This window comes from Salarias fasciatus, chromosome 5, assembly GCF_902148845.1.
Source record: "Salarias fasciatus chromosome 5, fSalaFa1.1, whole genome shotgun sequence".
Classification (NCBI taxonomy): Eukaryota; Metazoa; Chordata; class Actinopteri; order Blenniiformes; family Blenniidae; genus Salarias; species Salarias fasciatus.
Window position 1 is genome coordinate 26,558,422 of NC_043749.1, and position 25,658 is coordinate 26,584,079.

At 41.5% G+C, this 25,658-nt stretch overlaps 1 protein-coding gene across 9 annotated transcripts in view; it reads right to left on the minus strand.

The window, feature by feature from the left end:
• Positions 1–25,658, minus strand: part of atp2b2 (ATPase plasma membrane Ca2+ transporting 2) — a 100,448-nt gene that overhangs the window by 34,883 nt on the left and 39,907 nt on the right. For 5 of the 9 annotated variants that reach the window (XM_030092177.1, XM_030092174.1, XM_030092175.1 and 2 more), the window contains 7 exons: positions 15,876–16,076; positions 10,389–10,646; positions 9,723–9,848; positions 7,041–7,166; positions 6,629–6,661; positions 4,150–4,242; positions 1,697–1,738 (listed from right to left, as the gene is read on the minus strand). In XM_030092177.1, coding sequence (XP_029948037.1) covers positions 1,697–1,738; positions 4,150–4,242; positions 6,629–6,661; positions 7,041–7,166; positions 9,723–9,848; positions 10,389–10,646; positions 15,876–16,076 — 879 coding nt within the window. The remainder of the gene's footprint in view (positions 1–1,696; positions 1,739–4,149; positions 4,243–6,628; positions 6,662–7,040; positions 7,167–9,722; positions 9,849–10,388; positions 10,647–15,875; positions 16,077–25,658) is intronic. The other 4 variants (XM_030092181.1, XM_030092182.1, XM_030092178.1 and 1 more) reach the window with 3 other exon arrangements.

Sequence of the window (25,658 nt, forward strand, 5' to 3'; positions counted from 1 at the left end):
TCCTCAATAACCTCAGCCTCTCTCCATCTCGTTCATCCCCGAAATGCACTCACACATCCAGCGCTGCTCTGTGAATGCTCCCATCACCAAGAATCATTTCAGCCCAGCTGCCCAATCACACTCAGGTAGTCATGAAAAACCGTTTCATGTCAAACATTTGTCTTGTTGTTGTGTGCGTTGCTTTTTCCACCGCAACGTGCGTCCAGCTGTATGCAGCAACACTTCATATTTTAAGTTATGCTCAAGGAAGGCTGATCTTGATTGTAATTACCACTGTAGTTTTAGACGTGTTAAATCTGGTTCAGAATCTTATATAACGATTAAAAAAAAAAGTGTGAAGAGGCTTATTTACCCTTCTGGCATTGTGCTCTGGGCATACTTTGACGGGGAAAAAAAAAAAAAAAAATTAAGACTTGCGATGAACGCTTCAACTTCAACAGGCTTTTGCATGCACACACAATAAAAAAGAAACGGAACATGGTCCGGAGTAGTCGTCCAGTTTGTGCAGATTTCAAACACCTTGCTAAATTGCTCGTCCCCTCATGGCTTCTTGTGTCTCGTGGTTTGGGGGTCATGGTCATATTTGGTCTGTTTCCCGTGCACGTTTTCATGTTGTGGCAATGTCCATGTGAACTTTGCGATTTTAGCCGCATCAGTCAAAACATGAGCAATCATGATATCGTGGGTTGAAATCTGAGGATTTCAGCCAGGGTCTGATGGGGAATCGCAGACAGTCACGGACAGGCGACCACAGATCATTCTCTGGCGGTCTCACTTCACCAGATAGTGTGGCTGCTGCTACAACACACATGGAAATGCAGCAGAAGACGACATGAGGATCAAAGATCCAAACTGGCAACAGATCAAATGAATAACGATTCCCAGGAGGTAAAATGTTGGACCATAGCCACATGCTCCTTTAATTTCCATACTATTTCCCTTGCTATGACTAATAAGACATTCATTTCCCTCTATAATTTCTTACACTTTTGTACTTCTACCTGTTTGAGCTAATCAACTGGTTATTTCCTGTTATCAGTGCCAAAAGCAAGCCCACCCTCTGGTTCTTCAACTCCTACCTGCATTCCTGACACATGGTGTCAGGTTTTCTTTAAATATATAATTATTGGAAATCAATGTTACAAACACTTTGCAGAAAAGCAAAATAAATGAGCCACAGTATCCTTCAAATCTTTGCATCCTTTTGTGTACAATTGTCCCAAGAAAAGTTCATGACACAGGAGGAAGTGTGTATAACTGGAGGAAAGTATTGAGAGGACACTTCCGGGTGTTTCTCAAGAAAAAAAGCCAACAGGAGAAAGGCGAGAGACAGGCTGCTATTCTATCTGAAACAATAAGACAACGAAACAAGAACGAGAACAGAACAACAGACCAGGGACGACACATCAGTGACAGACAGTGAGGAGGTGAAAAGGAGGGAGGGGGGGCTGCTAACCTAGTGTGACTGTGGGTAAAACCTGGGTCAGAAACAATTCAAACACACATTCAATCTGGGACTGGCTCAGTCGCAGTCAGTTTGGAGAAACAAGTGTGGTATTAATAAATAAATACCGCAGGATTTTCCGCTTGCATATGACCCAGAGCTTACACCGCATGCCATAAAAGGGAGAAAAAGGAAAGAGGAGGAGGAGGAGGAGGAGGGGAAGGGAGAGAGTGAAAGATATGGTTTGGTTACCTTTAATCTGGTTGCTCTCCATATTGCCATCTTGCATTTTACCTATGATGGAAGACATACAAAGACAATAACGACAAAAATAACCAAGGCAGACAAGTCAACAGGTTATCACCACACAGACAACACAAACAGCGAGAACCAAAAAAATCACAAACAGAGAGACAGGAAAATGACTTTTAATACAACATCTCTGTGACAGTCACATAGAAAGGTTTGTCAGTGATGTTATGTGACTAAAAGCTACGTCCACTGTTGAGGTACTGAACAAACTGAAAGTTAATGGCGTTACGCTAACAGTAATTACAGTTTTAGTGTAGCGTGCAGATTTCCTCATGATGGAGAATAAAATGGGCCTTTGTGAAACAAATATTTTGACAGGGAATACACTCAATGTGACATCAAATGTTGAAAAATGCACACGTTGTGCCGACTTCCTTTATTTGGTGTGACACACTCGCACCATGAACACGGGCAATTCCACACGCATCAACAGTGCGAGTCGAACCATCAGCTCAGAAAATGAGGAACAAGACAAACGGCAGATAGAGCATTAGACTCCACAAACAGTGTACGGAGAGGGAGCTCACACCAGCAACGCACGCACGCACACACACACACTTACACACACAAGAGACAGCATGCATAAGAGGGGCGTTCAGAGAGCGCATGCAAGATCACACACTTAAGAGGGAAGCAGACTGGTGATGAGAGAGAGAGAGAGAGGGAGAGAGAGAGAGAGAGAGAGAGAGGGAGAGAGAGAGAGAGAGAGAGAGAGAGAGAGAGAGAGAGAGAGAGAGAGAGAGAGAGAGAGAGAGAGAGAGAGAGAGACAGCCTGAAGGAAAAGCCTCCTACATGGAGTTACATAAGAACAACTGAAGGGAAAATCGAAATCTGAGTTCAGGGACAATAAATTTATAATGCTGCTGGATTCTGCTCCGAGGTAGTGGACTCAATTCAAATGTGCAGTTCAGTCACACAGTAATGTTTGTTTTAAATAATACACTCAGCTTATGGGCAATCTAGAGGAGCTGCCGAGTAACTTTGGAAGGAGCATGAAAAAAATGTCATGCTGCAAACTGATAATTTTCTCAAACCGAATGTAGCCACAGTGACTCCAAACTATGCACAAAAAGAAAGGCAAGGGGTGTTTGGTAAATTTCTCTGTTGTAACCATGCTTCTGATTAGGGATGCTCCATTACCGACACTAAATGATCACTCAAACTTGTAAGAGATTCCTGAAACAACCTTTGAATGTGGAGTATGAACGAGGCTTGAATGTATTTCATAAGTACTAAGAATCGGTACTCGGGATCAGCGATTAGCTAAAGGTTCGTACTCGTATTTGTCTTCATCCCTGCTCCTGATCGAAAACTTGGCTCCCCAAAGGCACTGCAGAAACGTACTCACTTTTTGTGCATGGTTGATTAGGAGTCTGTGTTCCCCTACACTGTGTGGATCCCATTATTTGATCCAATTTTAATCGGATTTGCACTCCACTGTTTCAGTCCAAAAAAAGTCTCTCATTGCTTTCTCTGTACACAAATATCATTTGGGAAGATTATTCAGGTGGAGCTGGAGGATCAGCAGACCGGAGCTGGCTCATTTCACCTCCACTTCCACATTAGCCGGTTCCCGGGAGTCACAATAAAGCTGAAGATGACAAATCGCTCGGTTCCAGCCCGGGGCGGCACAAGGTCACCATTACAGCGCCAATCGCGCGCCTCCCACCCCGAGTGCAAACGCATCGGGGCTGCTCTCCAAGGAGCTGCAGATAAGAGAGAATCCAGCGCGACAAAGAGTGGAGTTCATCTTTTTACATCTCATCCAGCTCCGACAGGAATGGAAGATTGGCGGTGATCTCAGAGGACACCCAACTCAGCGAGGGCAGCGTTTTACTTTCACTCATCGCCCGGTGTCCTGCATGCCGTCATAAATCTCCGTTAATAATGACGCCTTGGTATATTAATCCCAGTCATTTCCATCTGAACATTTAATTAACTCAATAGCATTATTTAAAGTTCAACTTTGTTTCAGTAAACACTGATAGAAGACTCGGTAAAACAATTATCACCTCATAGTCAGGATCATCCCAATTTAGCAGATTTGTAATTAGGAAGTACATTTTAGGTTTTGTCTGCATATATTAGAAAAGAAATTTCAAAAATGACCCCTTTTAATTTTAAAACGCATCATTATTTCCTCCCTGTTGATGAGCAAGATTTCAAGTCTCTACATTAAAGGCATCACAAGACAAACGACAACATGGAACACGACGGCTAATTTCTACGTCTGAAGACAGCATGCACTGACAGCATGAGAGGTGCGAGACAACTGAGAGAGAGGAGGTGGAGCACAGCACCCACGGGCGGAGGCAGCTGAAGAATGGAGGAGATAGGAGGAGTCAAAGGTCACAACAGAGAGAGGTCAGAGATCAGAGGCTTGGTTAACCTACCATTAATTAGGCTGGCACTGCCAGGGGCATTAATGCCTGCAGCCCCATCCGTGGCTATAGTGGCGATGGGGTGGATAGGGGGATGGGAGCAGTCTAGCCAGTAAAAATGAGGGCCGAACATGAATGAACAAAAAGACACATCCGCCCACACACATCCGCCCACACACACACACACACACACACACACACACACACACACGTGCACACACACACACACACACAAGACAGTGAACAGAAATAACATGGTTATAGCACGGATAAGAAATTCAGCAAATGTAGACTGTGTGTGTGTGTGTGTGTGTGTGTGTGTGTGTGTGTGTTAAGGAGCGTGTGTGATTTTTTTTTTTTACTTCTAAATAATGTGTTCTACCTGATGTAGGGAGTTTAAACAAACAAGAGGACATACATGAAACATGAAGTCTGAACATAACATGTAAAAAAGAATATAATAATGAGTGAAACAGAGCTACAATCAATATAGACCAACTGTCTTTCTTTGTACTTTCATATGTTTTTTTTTTATCAACACATCATATTTTAACTACATTTTCTTCGGCCAATATGTAGTGAATTTAAACCAAGTTATTCCTGTATTACTTTGAGCATTAAAAAAACCCCAAAACTTTATGATTTACCCCCTGCTACCCCCGTGAACATGCAAAACAGATCAAACATACAAGGAAACTGTTTATTAGTAAAGGTGAAAATACACATGTGCAAAGACAGATAAAAAGAGATTCAGTTGAAGTTTTATTCTTCTTGTAGCAAACGGTTTTAAAAGTGGGAAAGTGAGATTCAGAGTCAGTCTGTAGGTATGTTGAAGTGGTTTCTGTGTCAAAGTTAACAAACGTAATGATTGGATAATATTTGGAAGATTTAATCTGAAATACAACATTTTTGTGTAAAAGCACGATGAATTCAAAAGGATTCTGAAACCTGCTGTTTCAGTGATATTACATTTTTCGAACCACTGTAACAAACAATTTTGACCTTTATAATAACTCCCATAACATGATAACCTGCCAATAGCGTAATAACATACAAGATATTTACAATTGTAATAATTATCAATGCATTGGTTTTATATAGCACTTCTTTTCAAGGAGCTCAAAGTCGCTCACAGTCCTTGGGGTAGACTGACGTGATCGAGGCTGCCAATCTGCTGCATCAGCCCCTCCCACTGCGTTCATCCAGACCTCCAGGTACTGACCAGGCTCTACCCCGCTTAGCTTCCAACATCAGGCATCCTCAACATAGCAACACAATTAACATGGAATAATTCACATACATAAACAGGGCTGCATTTCTTGAAAAAAAAAATAAAAAATACATAAACTGCTGTTTGACCTTGAAGCTGTCCTGGCAAGATGCTGAACGTCGGTCTTGTAACTCCATGTTTCTGAGGAATCATCGTCCCACCTCGTCCTTGAGATATGAACTCGGTACATAACTCTGTTATCTTTCCTCAGCTGTCTCTGTTCTGTCTTGGCTGTACATGTCAACTCCTTGCTGCAGGCGTAACTCAAACTAGACCTCAAATCTCATTTTTCTATATCTTGTTTCTGTGAAAACTATTCTAAGATTACTTTGATCACATTCAGAATGATGAAATTTATCACACTACAGGCAGGCATTATGTTATGGGTTGTTACAAACAGTACAACTGTAAGGAGAAAACAATCGATCTTACTTAAAGTTCTTACTCTTTTAAGCAATTTAACTTTTCCGCATTAAATCAAAAAATAATCCATCATCAACAGGTAATAGTTAAATTGAATATGGTTACATCCAAGTTTACTACCGCAATACAGCTGAAGAGCGCTGCACTCAGGGTGCAGGTCACACCGGGGAGACATACAGTATCTGGAAGACGACATGTTTTACTGATCCCTCGTGCAATGTGACGAGTCTGACGCAGAAAAAGGAAACTTCAAAGACATTCGGTATTTTTCCATGAAAGCCATCGAGTGGTGTGCTTACTGAATCTACGAAAGTGGCAACAAAAACATTGCTCAAGGTGAAATATGTGGAAAAAATACATATGTAAGATGTAAACATCTTATAAAAGGCTTGTGCTGAGTGCTCCCTGCTGCCGGTACATGTTCTGTGCGCCCGCAGACTGTCGCACTCATGTCATTGTTCTGTAATAACATGAGTCGGAGAGCCTATTTTTATTCAAGGCATTCGGCACATATATGAAAGAGTAGTGATGCAGAATGCCAGCTAGTTAGTTTGATGAGTGCGGTGCCTGTTAGAGGGGGAGAGAAGATTATGCGTTGTGAAATGTGTCATCTGTCAACACTTAAAAAGATGCAGTGTTGTGATCATGAGGCTTCTCTTTTTAAGTGTAACTGGAGCGAGGATGCTGGGCTACGGAGGGGGAGAGAGAGGGGGGAGGGTCTACTGGGAATCATTAAGGGTTGAAAGGTCAAGACGATCAAATGCCAGTCCCAGGGGTCAGAGAAAGATGATACTCTACCTGTATTCTGGTGTCCGTCTTCCACTGCCCCTCCTTCGAGGCGAATTTGGAACGATAAGAGAGTAAGGACAATGATGCACCTGAAGCCACAGACTCTGCACACTGCGGCTCACAGCCGCTCGCACCACCAGCACTCAACTCACACAGTATTTACGCACACACAGCTACTGTTACACAAATACCTACAAAGGGTTCAAACAGACGAACCCCTTTTATTATTCAGAGCCCGTCTCATAACATTTGAAAAACATTCCGCAGGCTTTCAGCACATTAATGACACAGACTTGTTTTTAAGGGTTCGTTGCTGGGCAACACTGACAAAAAAAAAAAAAAAAAAAAAAAAAGGACAAAAAAATCCCAAAAATTACCTGAGTACTCCTGAAATGATTATTTGTGCAAATACTGGTCGTACCTTTCTTTTCTTTCTTCTCCTCCTCCTCCACGCCGGCGCCCAGCAGGGTGAAGATGATTCCAGTCTGAGAGTTCACGCCGACGGCCGTCACCACCATGCGCCCGGACCCCTCCATTACATGGGTCCCTGAGGAGAGAGCGGCACACGGGAAGAATAAGAAGCTGGATATATGTGTAGATTTTCAGCCTCGTTTATGCATTTTGTGTGTTCCTTGTATTAGTGAGTGTTTTTTTAACCTTTCATCGGCCTCTCACTGAAATCTTCACACTCCAGTTTCACTCTCGAGTGCTGCTGATGCATATTCAGGACTTTTTTCACTTTTAAGACTTTAATATCATTACCTTCATCTATATGCACAAAAATATGTTGGAAAATCTAAAATTGGCCCAAATCTCCCACAATTCAGCATATTGTCTAAACTGGATCGACTATGAACAAAAGACAAATTGCACTGGACAGGACAACATGAGTCCGAAGTTACCAAATGCAGTTGTTTGCATAATAATTTAAAGAATTTCTGTCAGGGATTAATAAAATATTTGTATTTTACTCCATGATATCTGATCTGCACAGCAATATCAACCCTAAAGTGCCAGCTTCATCTCAATAGGCTTCAATTTGACAAGGAAAGCAGCATCCAGTTATACACAAACGACCAATACAGAAGGCTGACAGTTTATGATTTATTTCAACGAGAGTGTGTTGATTGGCAAACGCAGCGATGCAGCGTCTGGCGTTCAACCCAGGGCATGCATTCCATGCTCAGAGCTCATTTTTATTGCAGCCACACCTGCGAGTTGGTCAGGGGACCTATTTTCCCGTTTAATTGTTCTCTCACACGTAGAACCCCACCATGCTGGCTCACAGTAAATGTGGCGAGCAGCGAGGTCAGATCGCATGTTTAATTAACTCCTTCTAGGGGAGAAAGTTTAGAAGTTAATATGCTTTAAATGCACCGTGTGGACTGATGCACAAGCTGATGTCAGCCGGTTACAGACTGTCTGTTCAAGGTACAGTCGTAATAAGCAGGATAAAAAAAAAGCTGGTGTCAAACCACCAGATATGGATGAAATCAATATTAAAGTACAGGGTCACATAACTGCTCGTGAATCATTAAAGCAGAGGTGTCAAACACATTTCAGTTCAGGGGCCAAAAGCAGCCCAATTTCAACTTGAGTAGGTTTGAGTGAGACCGTTAAAATAGTGCCATAATAACCTTTAAATTTAAACTTTGAGGTTTTTCTTTGTTGTGACACAGAGGACAAGTGATGAAAATGTCGATATTTTCACAAAACCAAATAATTACTACTGAAAATTACTGCAAACTCAACATAACCCAATTTTAATGACACCTTCTAGTGAAAAACACAATGAAATGACCAACATGACCAAACTGACTTGCATGTTTTTATAAAACCACACTGACAGCGTGGCGTTGAGGCTAATGCTAGTTAGTTAGCTTTCATTGCAGCATCACTGATATCTCAGCTCTGTTGGGTTTGCTACTCTCAAGAGATTTGTTTGAAAAAAAACAAACAAAAACGCTTTATTTTACGTTATGTTCAGTGGCCAGATTGGAGCCTCTTGTGGTCCAGTTTTGGTGCACAGGCCTTATGTTTGACACCCCTGCATTGCTCTACTCACTAATGGGATCCCTTAATAATAAAAGAAATGCTTTTTCCTCTATAATGGCTGCATCTGCCATTTTTGTTTAACAAGGTGATCTTATTTAGCTTTTCTAATTGTGTCTTGTGTCTTCTTCAATTTAAATTACAGCAGAGTTGTAGCACCTTACTGTATTAAACTCTGAAACTTTACTTAAAGTCGCTGAGCACATTTAGAACGAACTTAAAAACTAAGAGATGGTAACATGTAGCAAAAACAATTTGATTTGAAATCTTAATGTAAAGAGAAAACCTCAACAACTAAAGTTAAAAGTCTAAATTTAATTGAATTACGACTTCTCTATGAATCTGGTGCGCTATAATAGAGAAGTAAAATGTGTCACTGTACAAATTAGAAGGAGACCGCCTTAGACTGGTGCATTTCTATATGCACAGTACACACACACGCACACACACATAGAAAATCATTAACCTTTGGGAGAGTAAGTCAGTGTGGGTGAAAATGAAGCTAATTAAGGAAGGCAAGAAAAAGGCACACAGCTAATTATCCACAGGAAAAAATACTAAGATGTGGGATCAGATTAACCCACATTTCTGTTATCAGTGATATTCTCCATTTCTAAGAATCCGACAGGTTCTGTCGTCTCTGCAGGAACAAACACAGAGAGCAGTGAAGGGGAACACCAGATGTAGAAATATTCTATTGAACAGTCGAGGTTGTTTTATTTCCTCCATAATATTCAATACTTCATACAAGGCTCAGGTAAGTGATATGACATGTTGCATTAATTTAAATAACTGTAGTATTTCTCTGAAGCTTTCAGGTGTAAATCAATATTTCTTTAAATCAGAGAAGTCAAACATAAGGTCCGTGGGCCGAAACTGGTCGCAAGAGGCTACAATCTAGCCCTCCAGGCCACCAAGCAGAAATGCCAAAGACAACATAGATTTTTGGACTTTGGATTGTGTTTTTTGGACATTTCACTGCATTTTGCATGAGAAGGTCTCATTAAATAAAAACGTAAACACCATGCACGTGCACGGAGCACCGACGTACCGGACAACAGCATGGGGTCTTTGTCTGCAGACTTCTTGACGTGGTCGGACTCTCCAGTCAGTGAGGACTCATCAATCTTCAGGTCGTTACCCTGAATCAACACGCCGTCCGCAGGAAGCAGATCACCTGAAACAGTACAGACGGATGACGATCTGCAGCAGCAGACAGTTCCAGGCGCACAGTAATCTTTGTACGTGTTGGAAAAATGACAGTAAGGGCATCTATTTACAGGATATCTGACTTACTGTTGTTGAATTACTAACTTGCAACTGCTTACGGTATCATGAGGCTCTACTTGTTGCCCTCTGAATCCCAGAAATAATTAAAAATTACAGTTATTATTCACTTTATTACATTTAAGATGGCCACATTATTGGTCTTTATTACATGATTGATTGGATCTAACAATTGTTACTTAAAAAAAGAGCTTCATAACTTCATCCAGTTGGACCTTAGGAAGCACAGACACACTTCCAACAAAATCAATCATAATAGTAAAACAAAATAAGAACATTGTGGAGCATCTGTCATACATACAATGCTGCACAATGTGCGCAAGAATATAAAGTGGTCAAGAAATTCACATTTTAGCTGCATAAATGCTTCAGGGTAATCTACCAAACCCCCCAGTTCAGAGAGGCAGTCACTGAAATATGTTGCACCCACCATATTTGATCTGTGCGATGTCCCCCACCAGTATGTCGGACACAGGAAGCTGTATGACCTGGCTGCCGCGCACCACCTGGAACTTCTGCTCCTGCTCGATGCGGCTCTGCAGCCCGCGGAACTGCTTCTCCTTGGACCAGTCGTTGAAGGCCGTCACCAGCACCACGCACACTACAGACAACAGGATGGCGGCGCCCTCGATCCAGCCGGCGTCGGCCTCGCCTTCGTCTTCCACTCCGCCGGCCGCCGTGCCACAGGCTGCGGCCACGGGGAGAAGAAGTTGCGGGTTAGAAAACTGCTCTATATTTGTTGTTTTCGGTACACAGTATACAGTACATGGACAGATATTTCACACACACTTTTTACCGAGGATGGAAATGTCATAATAAATCGGGTACAGAGAGACGTCATCGAATCTCCCGCTGCACTGAAAAGCTGAAGACAGCTGCGACTGAGATTTCACTCTGTGTAAATAAACTGAAGTCGATGTGAACAAACTCAAGCTGCTGGCTCAAGTTATCTTTGTGTTTACTGAAAATATGAAAAAAAACCTTTTGTTTTTTGAAATGTAGGTACTTGAAAAGCTCCGCTTAAACCTTTAACATCCCCTCGAAGTGAGCAACGAAAAACGTATTTAACAGAAGTCAGTGAGTCTCTTCAGGTGGACGACTCTTTGAACTACACTGAATACTTACACGAAACAAAGACACATATGTAGAGAGAGTTTTTACTCTTTAAAATACACCTGAAGTGGAAAAACCCTGAGCAAATCATTTTACTTGACTTGATCTCTTTAAAAAACAAAATCGCTCCCTGAACTCGTCCCAGGCTCTTTTAGAATTGCTAATAATGTCCTGACGCTTTGAACTCGATACAGACTATTTGATGTTCCCTTTAAGCTGAACCCAGGCTTTTTTAACCCATTTGAATTTCAGTCTCTACAAATATGAATTTGTATAAAGTTTTCTCAAAACAGCAAAACAAAATCTTCTACCAAATGATTAAACATCAGACTGAAACGTCAATATTATCATATCTGCACAGTAAATGTAAAAAGAATTTAAATTTACACACTGCTAACAGCATTTTTTTGCAACACACATTATTATTATAAGTGAATCCAGATTCAAGATTTCATTTAAGATTCAAAAAATTTTAGATCAGTGAGTCTTCACCTTCTATACAGTCACGTGCAGTGCCTCAGTGTGTGTGCGATAAGTGCAGTGTACCAAAAACGTCTGAGATTAAAGAAAATGGCTGGACTGACCAGCACACCTGCTCATTTGTTGTTCTCCAAATGCAGCCTGCATTTGAATGATTTCACACTGTCAGACCGGGTATAGTTAGAAATAAAACGATGTCTACTCCCAGTCTTGCGTGTGCTGCCTCATGTAATACTCTGGGAGCCATTTTGCTCCTCCTACACTCCTACACTCTTGGCCAGCTACCTTCGAAAGCCCACAGAGGAGTGATTCGCTCGCAGCTGAAAAAAGCATTTGCAGCTCACACAGAAACCAGCACAGACCCCGTATCCTGAGCTGTTTTTGGGACGGACAGTTCCAGGGAATTTCAAAAGAGCAACTTTCCTCTTCTCCTCAGAGATTTTTGATCCTTTTATGAGTTTGCATCATCTAAGGGAAGCCTAAAATGACGTAACACAACATGAGAAGAGCTTGAAATTATTCACAGGCTTGTATGTTCCTTTCTGATGAACTAGAGTCAATTGACTTGGATGTGTAAAAGCAAATCAAAGGCTGGAGTTTGATGTGATTATAGTAGATTAACCAACTAATGCTTGCAATAATGTCCTCGTCAGTTAAAACTTTGGCATATTGGCATGTCTTTTATATCCAGATTGCAAAAAGATGCAACAAAAACCTAAAAAAATACAGTGTGTCTATAAATAAGACGTTACTGTCAATTTCTTTGGTAATCAATTTTCTCAGTGTTTCATGAATCTTTAATATAACATCACTGAATAATGCCTATTGAGAATCTAATTAAACTAAGAGCTACAGTTTAATGAGATGGACTGGAAAATGAACAAGTTTTTCAATTATCAATCATTGCAATCTTTACCATATTGATGCACTGCAATCAGTCAACAAACATAACAGCCTTAGTCTATAAATGTGCACATCCAGCATGAACTGCATTGACTGTATTGAACTGAATAGAATATTATGCTGATTATAATAAGACCCCATATCTTAAATCTTGTTCATACGAAGACATGACTTTATTCTCATGCTCTGTTCCGGCTGCTTCTCATCCTCACTGTCATCCAAAATGCATGATTTTAAAACCTTGAGCAGCTTGTTAAAGCTGGAGGATCCTTAGAACCAATCAGAATTGTATGGTTCCAAATCGTAATTGGGCAGTCATAATGTCAATCAATGTGGGAACGCGTATGAGTGATGACGTATCATGTCGAGTCGCCGCCTCTGTGCGCGCTCTGGTTTCGAGCCGCGCATGCGCAGAGCATTGTTTAGGAAGTGACATGCAGCGGGAGCGACCATTGCAGAAGTGGCTTGCTCCTCCCGCGAAAACCTCCGAAGACGGCTAGCCACAAAAAAAGAACATTGTTTGAGATGGCAGAGGATAGAAGAAAGGCCATAGAAAAGAAGGGCAAAACGCAAGTTTTACTCGGAGATTCCTTTACGAGGTGGCGGACATTCAAAGCACAAACGGGATTTAGGACTGATCACGACGTGGGGAAGTGTCTGCTGGACAGGTAACATGCTGATTATCCCATTCCAATGTGTTTCTGTTGCATAAATACGTAAGAAACTACTTTACAGATCGTATTCTTATGTATGATTGGAAGAAGAGTCCCACATGATTACAACTGTGTTTTAATCCTATGCGGAAAGACGATGGTCCAGCTGCGCGGATGTAAACAAACTGACATGCGGCTGACGTGCGCGCTCCCCACAGTCCTCATGCGGAGGGAGCCGCGCATGCGCAGTGCTCCAAAAATGGCACATCGGCCATGTTGTTCGAAACAGGCGGAGAATCCTCGAATATGCCTTTAATGGTATGGTTAAAATTCACTGCCACCACTCAGTGTTTGACAAGCTTGGTCAGGTGTCGGAACCCTGAACAACATTTTTTCAGACGTAATTCTAAATGTCATAATCTGTACAGTATATCACCACTCTCACAGAGTGGTATGCTAAAGCAGATGTGTCAAGCACGTTTCAGTTCCAATAAATTATTTCTGTTCTTTCAAGTTTTTCTCCCCCCATTTTTCTTCTTGTGCTCCTTAAATTAGCGGTAATCTTACTTGTAGGCTATTTCTTCAGTAGGATGTCATTTTCAAATTCTGGTTTTGACAGGTGGCACCACACTATATACTGCCATCATCAAAATCTGTGTCTACACAGGCTGGCAGGAGTGTGTCAGATCTCGCTGAACACCATAAGCTTTTCAACTTCAAAAAGAGCCTTTTTCTTCGGTCTAAACTGATGAGTTCGGAATGCTCCACTTTGCTGCTGCAGCACATCTGAAGTAATAGAGTGAGCGTGGTAGCTGTCCATGGTGCTGAATGTATGACTGTGTTCACACGAGTGTTTAACGCGCACAGATGTGTGTGTTTCTCTCATTCTCAGAGATGCACACACCATCATAAGGCAGATCGGTAGCTGTCCGTGGTGCTGAAAAGCAAACCGAGCTGGCCGAGCAAACTGAAGACAAGACTTTCACGAGCAGATAATGTTAAATTGGAAAGATGAACTTCACAGTGTAAGGCACCATGCCAAAGAATGTTGGTTTGGTTACCGTGCTATAGTATTTCCTTTGTGTGCCACAGTGTTGTTTGGTTGCATGCTGTTTGTGTGTGCATGTGAGTGTGTGTTTGTGTGTTTTTATTACAGACATAATTAACAGCCTCCTCATTCAACTGCAGCCAGGCCGTTTCATATGTAAATGAGAATTAAGTCACCCCACCAGCTTCTATTTATGGACCACTGAGCTTTTTTTTGACCTATTAATGAACAGAACCAACAAGGAGAGATGTGTGTGTGTATGGTGTGTGTGTGTGTTTGTGTTCATTAAGGGGGGGGGTCTCTGTGGTTCCTTTTGTTGTCCATTTTTGGCGCTCTGGGAAAATTCTGGACCACAACATCAGAAAACTGAATTTTAAACCAATATATTTTCATATGCCAATATCAGCTCCTCACAGATATTCAAGAGGTTTTTCATTATGTTTTTTTTTCTTTTACATGAGGTCTGAAATAATTTTGTATCAAATTTGGAATATGGTATTTATTAAATCAAGCTTTCTTTTGTATATGCAGAATATCTGTTGTTTTTTTTTTAATTTAAACAATTCTGTGTTGGATTGTATTAGTGCTTCAGTCAGGTTTACATTTTCTTTTAACAAATCTCACATATTTAAGTAGTATTGTCAGATGTTCAGACAGTATAACTTTGCTTAGACAATACAAGGTGTTTTTTTTTTTTTTATCCTTCGTGTAACTAGAACTAATAATAGTGTGTGTGTCTAATATCTTCTCTTACTTGCAATACACACATGCAGCTTTCATTGGTCTGAAAATCTTAACAACACACTCATATCTTTCTAATTCACTCCAGTAGTCATACACATTCATATCTGCAGGAGCTTATGTTCTGATTTGCATTCATATGTATTCATATCATTCAAATGTGGGAAGGAGCCTCACATACTGCTGCTCTTTTTGTGCCTGAAGTTAAGAGGAAGCTTGATTATGTATCTGGAGATGGACACACTTATTAGCTTTACGATGCCTCTGGCGTTTCTCGGCTATATTTGGATTTGGTGATGCGAAGAGCTCATTCACAAAGCCAAAGCAGATCAAACAACTCGAGGAAAAGAGGCAAGCGTGTAGGTAGAAGTGCTTCTGTGATTATCAAATTCCATTTAACCAAAAATTAATTTAATCTAACATGCAAATATAAAAACAGCAGGTATGTCAAGTTTCTTGAGTGTTTTTAGCCCCTAATAGTGAAGATGGATGAATTCCATCGCTGTGGTAACACTGGGCGCGATGAGTGATGCTGCTGACTCAGCACCTCGTTACGGTCTCTGTCTTCATTTCCTGTTTCACGGCTCACAGGGCTGATGTATGGGCCCAGAGAGCTCAAGGTTATTTCTCTGCTCAACACTTCATTAACCTTCCCGGTACCTTTCATGGGCGCGTTTGACACACTCAAAACGTGCACGGACCGATGCATGAACGCACACACAGGAATTAGCGCCCGTGCTCAATAAGTCACCTGACTTCTTCAGGCAAACAAAAGTGTAATCTGCCTCACCAATTAAAAAGTGTGCACGTATGCAGGTGTGCAATGTCAGAGGGAGTGATGTGAGAAGAGTGTCCATAAGCCTGCAATCGTGAAAATACGAGAGACGATTTATGTCTGTGTGAGTTTCTCAACACGTTATCACAAATGACAGTGAACAAGTTTTACAAGGCGTCCTGTCACTGGAGCTGCTGTACTCACACTCTCCGCTGGCCTGTCCCGGAGGGTGATAGAACGAGAGGCCGAGAGAGATCAGGGCAGCGATCTCCAGGATGATGAGGGTGACGTCCTGCAGGGCCTCCCATACCAGCTGCAGAAAGGTTTTTGGCTTTTTTGGAGGTATCAGGTTTCTACCATACAGTTCTTTTCTCTTGTCAAGGTCAGGCTGGGCACCTGCGAGACCTGAGGAGGAAGGAGGGAGGAAACGTGAGTACGGAGCGCTCAGTCAGTCATCATAAAGTGATCATACACATCCATCCATCTTCTTATTCAGACTTAAGGTTGCAGAGAGCTGAAGCCAAATCCCTGGGTATAAAAAAAAAAAAAAAAAAAATATGTGTCACATCCTTCTGTATGTCCTCTCTTGTTTCCAGCCTCTAACTATGTATAAATCCAGAAAAATGAACACATTGGGGAAAAAATAGACTGTGTAATTCATTTTCTTTCATTTGGCAAACGCTGGCATGCTGGATAAAAAATTGAAAGAGATAAACAGTGATGACAGCTGGAAACATCCATTTGTCCATACACTAAACCGCTTTAACCAATTAAGGGTTGCAGGACACACCCTGGTGGGGTCGCTAATCCACCATAGAGCAAAAACAGAGGGACAGATAGTCGCTCACAGTAGTATTTATGGGCAATTTAGAGACACCAATTACCCTCAAACACATGTTTTTGGGCTGTGGGAGGAAACTGAGAAAAACCATGCACACAGAGGGAGATACACCACCTCCATACAGAAAGGACGCCAAGTCCAACATGGAACTGCTCTGAGGCAAAACTGCATGAAAATGAAATGTGTAATGGAAATGAACATGCAAAATCAACTGTACTGTACACAAGAAGGCTTTTGGGCTTTGCTGCCATTATCGTTTTAAAGTTTGTATATATTTTTCAGGATAGGGAAATTCACTCATTTTTTGTATATTTGCAGAAAACTTGTGTTTACAGTCTTTTTTCATGTTATTACTGCTTCAGTCACTTTAAACTCATTTGCACACCGAAGTGCAAACAGTTGAAACAGGAGCAACTTGTTGTTCAATACACTGACATCAGGATTCAGGAGTGTAACCACAACCTTGCAAGTCATATTGTCAATACCCATTTGCATCATTTTCCATCTTTACTGCACTGAGTGGCCCAGTTGTTACATTGAGTCACAGTCCAATATTAAAGTTGAAGGTTCAATCCCTCATCGATCCTTCAGAGGCGGCTCTTCCTGTCACTGTGAAGCAGAATCCGCCAAGCGGATTGTTCGGCCAGTGAAAGGGAACGTGGGCTGAGTGTAGACCATCATGAGACGGATTCAATCCCTCATCTGGCCTCGTCCATGTGTCACAGTGTCCATGGGCAAAACGCTGAACCCCACGTTGCTCCCCATCGGAGGTGAGCATGTGACAAAAAAAGTGCCAGATAGATGAAGACCATTTATACACAGCAGCTAAGTCTACTTCAAGCAGTCTGTGGGTAGTTATCGTCCCAACAAATAAGAGGCACTAAAAGCTCAGCAGAACAGAATAAGTGAAACTGTAATGTTTTCACAGCTTCTCAGACACTTATTGTTCACAGCACGCATCTTCACCCGACTTCATAATCAATCTTTTTTCTCCATTTTCCTTTTTTGGTGCATTTTCTTTTTTTTCTCACTCTCAAACCCGATATAAACCAACTCTAATTACCAGTTGGAGCCGTGGTGGGCCACAGCTCTGCATTCCTTATATAACTGTGGAAAGAGAAGAGGGCCCAATGCTTTGACCTCCTCCACCTCCTCATACACAATGAACCGCTGTACATAAATATCTTTGGCTCTTTTATGTGAAGAACTTTTTTTTTTTTCTGGCTGGAGGCTCCACTTAATTTTAGAATACTGTTCAGAAAATTATTTTTCGCACAGGAGGTCAGATTCCAGAGAGTGGAGGATTTAGAATAACCTCTCAGCCTATGTAGAGGGTCATGCTCAGCGGAACATTGAATACAGATTCAGATGAGGGGTGAGAAAAGTCACCCTTCAAGACATCCCTTGATATGCTGATGCTTCTTCCTCTTCTGTAACAGTACTGACTTTATTTGAGCATACTTTATTTCTAACTGTAGATCAAATAGTCCCAGAAAGTGCCAGTAAATGAGAGGAACGGCTCATATGAGACAGTTTGCTGGAGAAGAATAGACGAAGCTGCGATCCTTTAGTATTCAGAAGACATGATAGCTGTGTAGAGAGAGGATGAAGCTGTCAGACACGAGGAGGAGAGGAAGGCAAGTGAGGAGGTTTATGGATGCAGTGAAGGAGGAAACTGGAGACGGGGGGGATTAGAAGGAGTTGATGGTTTTGGAGATGTTGTGATTACCACTCTTGGCTCACAGTGAGATTCCTCCAGTTTGAGTCAAAAACTCCCAGTGACAAAAGTTTTCATTTCAGAAATAATCCTCCTTCACAGCAACCTTCAAAAACGATATCTGTACAGACAGATGACCACACTAGATTGTTATCATGATGATCGTCAACTATAAAACTTCCAAGTCCAGGAGAATCTGGACTGGGAGTCAAGCCCGGCTGGTATGTGGCTATAATGTGGGCTGAACAGTGGCTTTGCGGTTTTGCTTTGGGTTTTCCTGTGTTGAGTTTGCATTTCCTTCCAGTGCAAACATGGATTCCTCCAGGTATACGGTCTCCTCCCTGTTCAGACACAAAAATGCGCTTGATGTTAACCTGTGACTCTAAGTTTCCTGTATGACTGTGATTGTCTGCATTTTCTTTGTCCTGTGAAGGAGCGGCCATCAGCGGAGGAAGCAGTCTGCTTTCATCTGCAGCTCAGTGGGATCAGATCCGTCCACCCACAGCCTGAGCTGGATTAAGTGGTCTAGAAGATGGAGTCATTATTGGTTTTGAGTCATTCTATTTTATGAGAATAACCCTCAACCTAACTCTCTGGTGTCAGCTTGTATAATGTGGTTTATTTGTGGTTACTTGGACGACTACTAAGCCGAGAGAGTAAAATATGTGTAAATATGTCAGCTCACTCCTTTAAAACAAGTGCAACATATTCATGAAGGACCTGGATCAATCACTTTGACTCTCTTCTGTATTTGCAGTGCACAACGCGAGCTGAGGGCCCTCACGCAGATGGCGGTTATTCAAAAGGCGTGTGCAGTGTGAACAGAGACGCTGCAGTCTGCGTCTGAACGAGGCGTGAGATTTGCACGTTGTACAGTCATAATAAAGTTCTCCAGGTGTCAGCCCGCCTTTCAAAAGCCAACTCTAATGACAAGCAAAAGCTGACAGACAACAACTGGTGCGCTGCCAACATGTTCCAGGTGGAGCTCACACTCCACAATTTCCAGGCGGGGAGTGTGAGCGTGGAGACACAAATAGCTTCTCAGTGTCACTGCGTGGATCAAAGTCTCACACTGCACCAAATGTTTTGTACTGAGCAGTTAAGGACAAATGTGTCGACTGCTACATGGAGTCAATGGCTTGTTTCTGCACAGCAGTCAGACTTGACTTGATGAGTGTTTGGATTAGACTCCTCTGACAGTCACGTTCATTCAGTTTAGCTGAGGTTTTACTGAGGAATTTACTATTTTTCCTGGATTAATGACTCAACAAAAACCGCAATGACTTGATTAGACTGCAGCGATGAAGATAGAGGATTATAACTACATGTTAAAGATCAATTCTAAGGAGTTTATTCTAAGCACACTGTATTAATGAACTCAACCAAGACAGCTCGCTGACTGCTGGTGTATTCCTCTGTGATTCTTCTCTTCCATATGAAAGACCAAATTTGAATATAAAACACTAAATCAGTATTTTATATAAATGAAGGCTCATAAATCAAATCAAGCTTGCTGCGATGTTGCAATGTGTATCGCTGAAGTGTCTGAAGCCGCTGCGGTCTGATCTATATTTACAACAAGACTTCTAAAATCAGGAGGTAACGTTAACTTCTATGCAAATTTATGCTTCCGACGTGAAGCGGAAAGATAAAAGACTGAGCTTCAAAATTTCTATCGGGCTGCTTTTTAGTACAGTTTGCTAAGAGAACTGTGTGTTCACTGGCTCTGTGTGTGTGTGTGTGTGTGTGTGTGTGTGTGTGTGTGTGTGTGTGTGTGTGTGTGTGTGTTTGTGTGTGTCTCTCTCTCTCTCTCTCTCTCTTCCTCACAACCACAGACATTACCACAGCATTATGTCATGCATGGTGCGTCACTGGGTCTCCCAGGAGCGGCCCTGGATTTCACCTGATAACGCTGCTGCAGCATGACAATGCTGCGCTCCTCGGCGTGCATGACGCTCAGATCAATTATTAATGTTTGCAGGAAAATACTTAATGACCCATCAAAGCAGAAGAAAGAGAGATAATGAGACAGCAGCTGTTGTGTGAAGAAATGTTTAAGACTGTACCATGAAATAAACATGAAAACTGAAATATTTAAGAAATATAGAAAGAGAGAGAGAGAGAGAGAGAGAAGGAGATGGTAAGGACTAAAAGAGGGCAGGCGGAAAAGAGAACAATTCCCAGCTCATACGATGGAGAATGCCCTGGTTACAAATAGATCAGACTATAAATAGCCTCATTATCCATTCTCTTTTAATTGTCTCTGTGAGAAGACCTAGCATGCTCTCCCATTGATCTGCGCAGCACCCTGCCTTACATCACACGCCACCATGTTTGCGTGTACGTGTGTGAGCACATGCTCACCGCTTTCTGAGTCGTGACTGTCTACTGCATGTGTGCATGTGCGTATGCACGCGTGCGGCATGCATGAGCTAAAGCAGGCCAAGTACACTGATGGTTGGTTGCTCTATCATATATCACACAATAAACCAAAACTCATGAAAAACAGGCTTTCGCCAGTTCCAGTCAATTTGAAGCACAAACACAGATCTTTACCATCATCCCTTGCAAGGACAGCTTCAGCTTTGTTTCATGGACATCAAATAAATCTTGTCACTCCACTCCACTTTGTCCACATAACTTTTGTCAGATTGAAAACAAACAACTATCAACGTCTGAATGTCTGCATTTTTGCTGCTATTCTAATTGTTATGTGTTGAGTATGCTGATTTTAACTTTTTTTTGATGCGTTTTCCACTGCTCCAGCCCAAAATAGCCATGAGACGTGCTCTGGTGCAGTCTTCCATCTTCCTCATCATTAAATATTCTTCATCTCGTGCTTTCTGGATGAGTGGGAAAACGAGAAGACTCTGCTGTGTTTCTTCCTGGTTCACTGATTGTGATAATGCTTACTGAAAAAGATCAATTTGCCAGATTATGAAATATTGTAGGCTAAATACTGTCAGCCCACCTAACTGCTCTGGCAGTGGATTTTGAGGAGGCAGTGAGAGGGCAGAAAAACCGTGGTGATACACAGATGAGTCACAACACGCTCAGCGAGGATTAAAACCGAACGCAAATAAGACTGTTTGAGAGCTCATAGCCTGGTAGTGGTGCCTGAATAAACTCAATGACTTCAGTCAAGATGTAAAAATGGCAAAAAACCCGTGCGAGTGTAAACTTTCACTTCTTTTCATTATAATCCAAATTTAGCACCTGATTTACGAGCTCATGGAAATAGATTGCATTTTCTGTTTGCTTGATATCACCTCAGAAGTGAAAGCATGTGCAAACAGGAGTATTGAAATGAGCATTTTACATGAATTACATGAATCTGTTGATATCAATTTGCTAGAAACCATATTGTTTCTGTGTGTTTGTTCCCATACACTGTAAAAAAAATTCAGCAGAATTAACGGTAAAATACTGGCAGCTGTGGTTGCCAGAAATTCCCCATAAAAATTACGGTAACCATGTAGATGACTTTACGGTATAGTGACTGTAAATTTTGCAGTATAAAACTGTTATTTGTTTACAATGATCTCCTGTCAAAATTACAGTCTATCTCAGTAATAAACACAACACTTCAAAAATTGATATTTGCTTATTTCCCAAGCCACTTCGTCCTTTTCAGGGTCACAGGGGGCTGGAGCCAATCCCAGCTGCAAGGACAGGGTCACTGGACAGTTCACCAGTTCGTCAGGGCTGACATACTTTCACTGGGGGCAATTAACCTGGCATGCATGACTTTGGACTGCGGGAAGAAGCCAGAATACCCAGAGGGGACCAACACTCGGGGAGAACATGCAAACTCCACAGAGGCCTCAAGCCCCTACCGGTATTTGAACCTGGGACCTTCTGGCTGTGAGGGAAGAGCGCTAACCACTGCTTCACCGTGCGGCCCATACCTGCAATCTCTTCTATGATATGCTCATGAATTGTATGTGCTCAACTTGCACTCCAAACAGTCAATCGATAACATTAAACAACAACAGCTGATATTATATCATTGTGAAATTTTTTTTTTTCTTTAAATCAGATGGACCACATTTTGAACATGTTTTTTCTGTAGAAATGAGAGTGTATATCAGTGGTCGTCAATGAGATTTGGCTTCGGGCCACTGTTTTTTGGGCACTTGGAACACGGGCTGGGGGGGTGGGGGGTATGCACGTGCGTGTACGGTCGCGGGCCCGGGGGGTGCGTGCGTGCGTGCGTGCCTGCTTGCGTGCGCCCGCTGCAATCCAGTCGTGGGCCGGATTGGGCGGTTCGGCCCGCGGGCCGCCATTTGACTGTCACTGGTGCATAACATGCTGAATGATTAACGGTTTTCTCCTGTAAATTTAAACGCACACATCTGTGGAATCCGTGATTTATCCTGAATAATACTGCAGATTATAGAGTTATTATCCACTTTTGTCTTCATGATATTTCCTCATAAGTTTTACAATTCTTTGAAAAGATCACAGTAAAATTGTCTGTCTTTTATATATTGGAAAATTACAGTTATGCACTGTATCTTGATTTACAGAAATTCAGTGTATTTACTACGGTGATACACAATTTTGGAATTGACGGTGCTTTGCTGTTTGACAGTTTTTTACTGTATTTTTTACAAACTTTTTTTACAGTGTAGGGAGAGACTTGATGGAGCGCTGAGCCCCCACAAGCACAAGGTAAAATGTGATGCCACATAGTTAAAGAAGTCCGGGACTAACTTTTTCAAATATGTCTAAAAATTACAGAAAATGAATCTGAATTTCAGAAAAAAAAGAAAAAAAAAAAAAAAAGAAAAGAAAAATGCATTATGGGAGATGATCTGTCATAACATCAAAGCTATGGGAAGAGCAATAGAGGAGACTCAGAAAAGATGACAGGACTTATAGGAAGAGGTAGAAAATAGTTTAGAATAAGGTCTGCAGATAGAAGTGGTGGGGATCCAGCTGAGGAAACGCTTCTCAGAATAACAGCACCCCCTCCGCTAAACACTGCGGTGACTTGCATTTGATTCATGATTCGATCTTTTTCAAACAGAAAACAACAGATTCAGTATTTTTGCATGATCTGGAACATTCACTTGAATTTCATAATTCACACTGACTAAACCAATAGCGTCTTACTTTGTGCATCAGTCAGATGCGATCCTCCCTACATCTAGTTAAATTTCCACCCACATATCAATTTTTGCACTCACTTTTAACATGCTCAAACCTTCAGTCGTTCCCACTTCAAGCCTTTCAAGGTTTGGTAGCACTCAAGTCTAATTTATTTTTGGAGATGTTATAATTTTCAATATCCATTATTCATTACTCCCCATCTGATAAACTCCCTCAGCTCCTTTAACTGGAACAATAAAGTATAATTTGTGGAAAAACACCACTGACTCTGGCAGTGTGACAGTCCTTTACAGTAATGATCACATCACGGCTTATAATGCCATTTAAAGTTCAGTGATGTTTAATACTCGTCTTGGCAATGACACATTTAACTGAACAGCACCGCTTCTGAAGTGCAAAAAGCTCGTAACTGCTAATTACTTTCAAATTATTAATGCTTTTATTAAAATTTCTGGAAGCTTGGTACTTGTAATTTATTGTTCATGAAAACGGCTAAAAGAAATTCAAAGTCATTTAAACTTCCGTTTTTTGGAAGAGAAGAACTTTGTTAACCATTAGTTATCACTGAACTGTTTCTTTCAAAAACCACATTAAGAGAGATTGCTCCATTAAGACTGAAATTAAAGTTTGTGTTTCGATGCTTTCCCCCCGACATTCCAATTCTGTAACTAATGAACAAATCCATTTCAACCGGTGATTTCCACCCAGTATCCTGTATCTGAGCAGATTAGGAAAAAGAAAACCAAAGAGAAACAACTTCACTCCATCTTTCTACATGATATAAAATGTGATTTTTTTTTTTTTCACTCAGAGGGAACATGATGGCATATTTTAACAGTTGCCCTTTTTTTTTGTCAGGGGCTAAAAATAGATCTCCATGGAAACGCGATGCATCCCACTCATTGAGTGGAAATACCCGCAACTCTGAACCTTGGAGAACATGCGAATATGTGTGTGCCTATTTGTGTGTGTGTTTTGTAACAAAGGGAATGCATGTGTGTGTGTGTGCAAAGAAAATGTCCCAACAGAGAAACAGAGACAGTGAAGAAGGAATTGCTGTAATGACCTCTAAATGTCCTTGTGAAATAAACACGTCATACTCTCCACATTTAGGATATAAAATGCTCTTATTAAAAATAAATGAATGAATTAATAAAAATGAACTGAATTACACTCCCCTCTCAGAAATCCAACTGACTGATTTTGCTCATTTGTACCGTATTTCTCTGGAGACTGGACCACTGTGAGTCTTTTTGTCAGAACAAAATCATAAATCTGTGTCCAGCCTCCAGCTCGTGCGGCTCGCAGCAACTCGGCTTCTCACTGGCTCCAACAGATCACATCACATTACCCCAATTTAAGCTTCCCTCGATTGGCTTCTTGCATGATTTCTTGATTTTACTCATCACTTTGGACTCATATTCCTATTCTGCTGCAGCTGAATGGAGCTTGGATATATATAGTTTGTGTATTTGGTGCTAAAGAAATAAAATTAATCGAATCGAAGTTTATTTATGTGACATTTTTGTAACACCTTCACATCTGTATAATTTACACAGGCATGATGAAAGGGATGCAGAATGAAAAAAACCTTATATTTTCTGCCCCCTTTGAATTGTGTGTGTGTGTGTGTGTGTGTGTGTGTGTGTGTGTGTGTGTGTGTGCCCACTGATGGATTACTGACTTGTCCAGGGTGTACTCCATCTTCATCACTTCAGATCCTGTCCATCCCACATGTCTGATTGCTTTTTCTTTTCTTTTCTTTCTTTTTCAAAGCACGACACAAACTTTAATATTAAAGGTAAATAAACATAAATAATATCATCATTGCATTTTATTGGAAATGTTCCTCGGCATCTCTCTGGTAAAAAACCTGTCTGTCTCAACTTCTTCTTTTTTTCCCCGGCACTTCACATTACTGCACGCAATAGTGTCCAAAACACGTTGCCATGGCAACAGGGTTCTACATTGATGACGATCATCGTCCTAACGACGCAAAATATTGACGCCTTTTTTTTTTTCTCTCTCTCTGCAGCAAATCAATAGCTCCGATGTGTATTCTCAGCTTTCACCATTTTGAAGAGTGAGGGAGGGCGAGGGATTGAAGAGGGAAGACAGAGAAGGGTTGAAGTGTGAGTCACAGAGCACAAGGGAGGAAGGAGGGAGAGAGAGAGAGAGAGAGAGAGAGAGAGAGAGAGAGAGAGAGAGAGAGCGAGCGATGGGATTGAAAGAAGAGAATGAGAGTAGGCTGGATGTAGAGTAACTCTGTGAGTAATAACCCATCAGTGGATAAAAGGTGGGTAATTATCATGCT